At 42.5% G+C, this 5887-nt stretch overlaps 1 protein-coding gene across 3 annotated transcripts in view; it reads left to right on the top strand.

The window, feature by feature from the left end:
- The first annotated feature begins 1661 nt into the window (after positions 1-1661).
- RSPO2 (R-spondin 2) overlaps positions 1662-5887 on the top strand; it is a 90932-nt gene continuing 86706 nt past the window's right edge. For all 3 annotated transcript variants that reach the window (XM_018570805.1, XM_018570797.1, XM_018570789.1), the window contains exon 1: positions 1662-1812. In XM_018570805.1, the coding sequence (XP_018426307.1) occupies positions 1719-1812 (94 nt within the window). In that variant the 5' untranslated portion in view covers positions 1662-1718. The remainder of the gene's footprint in view (positions 1813-5887) is intronic.

Raw genomic sequence — 5887 nt, 5'->3', positions numbered from 1 at the left:
GCCTCTCTCCCCCATCTCTCTCTCCCCCATCTCTCTCTCCCCCATCTCTCTCTCCCCCATCTCTCTCTCTGCCTCTCTCTCTCTGCTTCTCTCTCTCTGCCTCTCTCTCTCTGCTTCTCTCTCTCTGCCTCTCTCTCTGTCTCTCTCTGCCTCTCTCTGTCTCTCTCTGCCTCTCTCTGTCTCTCTCTGTCTCTCTCTGCCGCTCTCTCTCTCTCTCTCCCGCTCTCTCTTTTACATTTTCTATCATTTCTATATCTTCTCTGTATACTCTCTATATCGCCTCTCTCTATCCTGTCTCTACGATCTCCTTATAGCTATACCCCTCTCTCTATACTCCTCTCTATACCCCTCTCTCTATACCCCTCTCTATCTATATCATCTATCAATCCTCTTTATATCCTCTCTATATCTCTATAGCCTCTCCTCTCTATCATCTATATCTACATTATCTATATCCCCTCTCCCTCTCTATCCTCTATCTCTCCCTCTCTATCCTCTATCTCTCCCTCTCTATCCTCTATCTCTCCCTCTCCCTCGCTCTCTATCTCTCCCTCGCTCTCTATCTCTCCCTCGCTCTCTATCTCTCCCTCGCTCTCTATCTCTCCCTCGCTCTCTATCTCTCCCTCGCTCTCTATGCCCCTCGCTTTCTATCCCCCTCGCTTTCTATCCCCCTCGCTTTCTATCCCCCTCGCTCTCTATCCCCCTCGCTCTCTCTATAGGAATCCACTTTATTGACCGAGTCTGTCCAGGCAGACAAGGAACTTCAATTTAAAGTTTGAAAGTTTGAAATGGACCCTTGTGTACTTTGCAGAGACCAAAAAGAAATATATAGCGCAAATAACTTCATCTTTGAAACTTTGTTTACTAAAGAGAACATCTAAATACAACCTTCCAATATAAATCTTTACATTTCCATTAAAATAAATCTTTACATTTCCTTCTACATAGGTGCTGTGATTTGCCTTTGCTATTAGAGTTGGGGCTCATCCACATGGGCGCTCAAATTCATACTTTGTGCACACCTGCGCAGGGACCTGCTACCGGGAGGGACAGGTGCTGCGTATAATTGCGTGCAATCATATATACCTCCCTATGGGAGGACGTGGCTGTACATAGTTACGCACCGACCTGAACCTGCACATGCGTACAGATCCAGGTGCCCGCACTAGGATGCATGCTCATGGGAATTAGCCCTAAAAGCGTGTGTATGTGTGTCTGCAATGTGCATTTAATTTGGACTTGTATGGGGGAGTGAAAGCAAAGCACAAACCGGTCTCAAACTGATGCCCCTGTACTGGGGCGATAGACACATGGTGATAAATGTGTACACTGTCACATACGCTGCAATAGCCAAACCGACAGTTCTGCAGCATACTCCTTACCATCCTGTCTTGAATGTAACTGTAATGTATTCCTTGTATTGTAAAGTGGTGCGCAAACTGTTGGCGCTATATAAATCCTGTATATTCTTATCCTCCATATGTGTTGCTCGATCAAGTCTATGACACTGCTATCACGCCAGTCAAGGATTAAACACATTGCCTTTCCTCTTCTCTGATCAGCTTGTACGGAGATCGCCTGGACATGGCATTCTGGAGTGAACGGATTGGAAGCCAGAACTTTTGTCCCGGCTGCTAAGGGCAGCGAGTGTCTTCAAGTCGTCCAGAACTCGTATTTATTATTTTATTTTTTTAGCCTGCTTTTTCACACCTGCACCAATGCAATTCAAACTATTCCCCTTCGCCCTCATCATCCTGAACTGTGTGGATTACAGCCAATGCCAAGCAAACCGCTGGAGACGGAGCAAGAGAGGTCAGTGGCGGCTGGGGAATGATTAAAGGGGGCTGGAGACCATCCACTGAGCACACGTGTCTTGTGCAAACATCCATATGTTATCTGATCCATAGTGCTGGGTATTAGATGCTGCTGTTGTCATAGAGCCCCATGTCTGCGTCCCGAGCCAGTTTCTCTTTAACTGCATTTTTCCACTAGAACAATAGGTGGTGTAGTACTATATAAGAACAGTCATAGGGCCAGGGCTACTTGTATAATAAACCTATGGGGGAAATCCTAACAGACTTGTAGCACAGTATCATGCTTTCCATCACTTAAGTGACACTTTGTAAAAGCTCATTTAAAACGTAGCAGGCCAGATAAACTATTGTCAGTGCGCACAATATTTTGGGCACGGAAACCTGCTTTTATGGATGCAAGACCGTGACTTATACGCATCAAATAAAATATATACACAGGGACATAATCATTTATTTGACATGTGATGTCCCATAATAAGGTGCCACACGCGACTATTCATTTATCAATCACTGCTAATCTTAGTTTATTTGGCCCTAATGTATTGATAGCCAAGCCTGTGCTATGGGGATCTGGCTGCATATAGGTAACCCATTTGTCTGAAATATTTTTATGGGACAAACCGCAACATGGCAAAAGTGTAAGTCCAGTTATATATTGGGGGACGAATTAAAACATTTGTTGGGTTGTTACTGCTATCTAGGCAGTACAATAGAGTAGTATACAAAACAATTGTATTCTATGTGCCCTTTCGTTGAGCCTACATTGATCTATGCAGATCAACACAGCTCAATGGACATGGTGTGAATGAGCCCTAACTGTCTCAGCAACAGGGACGCAGATATGAATGGGAAAAGCCTATCCATACTCTACTAATAAGAAAATCATTTCATTTCTGTCTGTGTTGCTGTTAGAGATTTCCCTCACTTTGTGTGGGTAAAACAATTGAAATCACTCTAACAAGTCTTGGATAGCAGTAAAAATCTGACGGGGGTTCTAATCCTTCCCTGCTCCACCCAAAATAAAGAAAAATAAAAAGGTTTTGGTTGGAGGCAGTTTAAGGTAATGACACAAGTTCATGTGTTCATAGAAGATTGATTCACGCTGGCTTACTGCTCAGTCTGTGTATGTGTGTGCAAAGAGAAGATCAACCATGACCTTTCAAGAGAAAAAAGAACTAGCTGGGAAAGGTGTGTTTACCCACATCCAGGGGTAGATTGGAAAAGTGTGCTGGAAGATTGGGGGCAGTAGATTGGTAATTTGGGTGGGTGGTGAGATTGGGGGGAAGTGCAGCCTGAGCAGAGTAGAGTAGGCTGGAGCCTGGGGAGAGTAGAGTAGGCTGGAGCCTGGGGAGAGTAGAGTAGGCTGGAGCCTGGGGAGAGTAGAGTAGGCTGGAGCCTGGGGAGAGTAGAGTAGGCTGGAGCCTGGGGAGAGTAGAGTAGGCTGGAGCCTGGGGAGAGTAGAGTAGGCTGGAGCCTGGGGAGAGTAGAGTAGGCTGGAGACTGGGAAGTGTATAGTAGGCTGGATGTTGGAGAGTGGGAAGAGTAGAGTAGGCTGGATGCTGGTGACTGGGAAGAGTAGAGAGTAGGCTAGATGCTGGAGACTGGGAAGAGTAGAGAGTAGGCTGGGTTTTTTTTTTTTTTTTTTTTTTTTTTTATATATAATACAATATGATTTTGTTTTGCCAATGTTTCATTTATGGAAATTGGGGAGATAGTATTGTTACGTATCCCTGAGGACAGGGGTTGTAAAAAGGCCTTTCTTAGTAGGCAAGCTGTTCTTTTGGGGTTCCCATTTTCCACATATAATGTACTGCATGGTTGAATATGAGGGAAAAAAATCCTACAATGGGGATTTCATCTAATGCAGTGCATATACGGGCATCTAATTCTAATTGTGTGTCTTATCTGTCTAATTCGCACTAGATTAGTCAGTTCTGGTTGGTTTCTATGAGCAGTGTCTTTAACTGGAAATTTCTGATTGATCCTCTAGTGTATGTAGAGGTCAGCATGGTACTGGCATTAATAATCTGTGCTGTGTACAAATTATTTATCATGAACCTCGTGTTTGCAAAGGGGTTTTAATGCCAGCATCACACACATATATTTAATAATTTTCATATAATTTATATAAATAAAAAATATTTTGAACAAAATATATAATAAAACTTATATACATTTTGTCAGGGAATACACTTTTGTATGCAACATTTATTACCAATTTATGTTGCCTTTTTTCCATTATGCTTGTACAAGTTTTTGAAGTAGACATTGTACCATATTGGAAATGTAAAAAAGTTTCCTTTTTGCTACCCTTAAACTTTACCTTGGCTGGAAAACTGTGAAAAGAAAGTCACTTTTGGTTTGTTGCCAGATTTAGTCTATAAATTTAGATGGTTGCATAGCAGGAACAATAAAATGAGTGGTTACAGAGAGCTCTGCGAGCGGGTGGATGTATAGGATGCGCTCCGAGCGGGTGGATACGTAGGACGTGCTGCCAGCAAAGGTGGTAGCGGCTGATTTTAGTAATGGAACAGGATATTCTCCGTTAGATTCTAACTCCAAACACATCCTAATGAGGGTAAAGGATAATGTAGCTGGTATTCCATGGATGCTGCTATTTCCAAGGTGTTTTTCTTTCTTCTGTTTGGAAATCTGTTACCAATTTGGACCTTGGCAGATTCTGGTTGACTTTTGTTACGGCATTTATTGCAGGATATTGGATAGTTTTTAGCTGTGTAAATTTTAGCCTGCTAACTGCATGAGCTTTCTTAAAGGGCCAGTCCTCTCAAGTGATAGCAGGTTTGAGTAGATTCTGGAGACACTCTGGCTGGTTTGCCCACCTGTGTCTCCATTTGGCATTCCACAGCAGGGGATGTTCCAGGAGCTGGTGTGTCTGGTGGATTTCATTACTGAGGACCTTGAGAGGTAAAATAAGGCAATGGGTGATTTACCTCTGCCCAGTCTCTTGTCAACAAAGAAATATCAGATTTGGGTGGACCCATTGTAAAAGATGGTTGGCCATCCCTCCTTTCATGGGTCACTGGGGCAAGCTGCAACCTCTACTTCCTCAACAGCTGGAGATTCATTGTGGGTTCTTTCTTGCTATCAAGCAAGGCTGTTCCTATAAATAAGTTTTTGCTGCTGATAAAACTTTGGCTGATGCAAACGTTAGCAGAGAGCGGCACACCTTGGCACTGAATGTTTTTGGCCAATTATCTTGTATACGCTGAGCTGCTGACAGCAAATCTAATCTCAGATTTATCATCCATTAGTGAAGGTTCTCCCAAGGAATCCATATAGCCATGTGTAGGTTTTCACCGCATCAAACTACTCTACGTCTTTTCTTACTCTAATAAAGAATACCTGATGTTTATGAACAACTGTATGCACAGAACATTTATACTGAACTTGCGTAGAGAGGGCTGATATTAACTATTTGGTGCCTTTGTAGAGTAGTGACATACAGGTGCTAGGAAGGACTGTATGAACTAAACACTTAAGGGGGGTGGAAGGGTTGAAAATCACATAGATGGCTGATTCCCAGGTGTCAATGCTGCCCAGGGACTGTATGTGTTCAGCACTGTGTGTGTACATTTTTTTTTATATCTGTTTCTACAGGTGTTGCAAGCATATATATCTTAGAGCTCAGAGGTGTGCATGTTGATGTTGAGTTTATTATAATATAAATTATTATTTATTATATTATATAAATTGTTTTATTTTTATTTTGGTGTTTTTCTGCACAGTACATAGACCGTGTGTTTTTAAATGTTGACGTTTGCTCTCCAAAATGTTTACATGACTGCTGACATAAACAACATCCTTCTGAGACTTTCTGCATTTTACAACGGTCTAGCCTCGGTTTTCGAGACCTTTTTATTGGGTGGGTTTTAGTCCATTGATTGTACGTTACAATAAAATAGAAGCGAGAGAGCTTTTCAGGGCCAGGAGAGTTAATATTCCTGAGCCCCACCTCCAGATTTCACAGCCAATAACCATAAAGTTATCTGTGTGAAGTAACAAAGGAGAACAAATTGAAGAATTCCCGAACAAAGCAAGGTATGTGTTCTGTA

The sequence above is a fragment of the Nanorana parkeri genome, unplaced genomic scaffold, assembly GCF_000935625.1.
Source record: "Nanorana parkeri isolate BGI_ZX_2015 unplaced genomic scaffold, ASM93562v1 scaffold39, whole genome shotgun sequence".
Taxonomy (NCBI): Eukaryota; Metazoa; Chordata; class Amphibia; order Anura; family Dicroglossidae; genus Nanorana; species Nanorana parkeri.
Note: the sequence above shows the minus strand (reverse complement) of the source record. Positions and strands in the feature narration are given on the sequence as shown.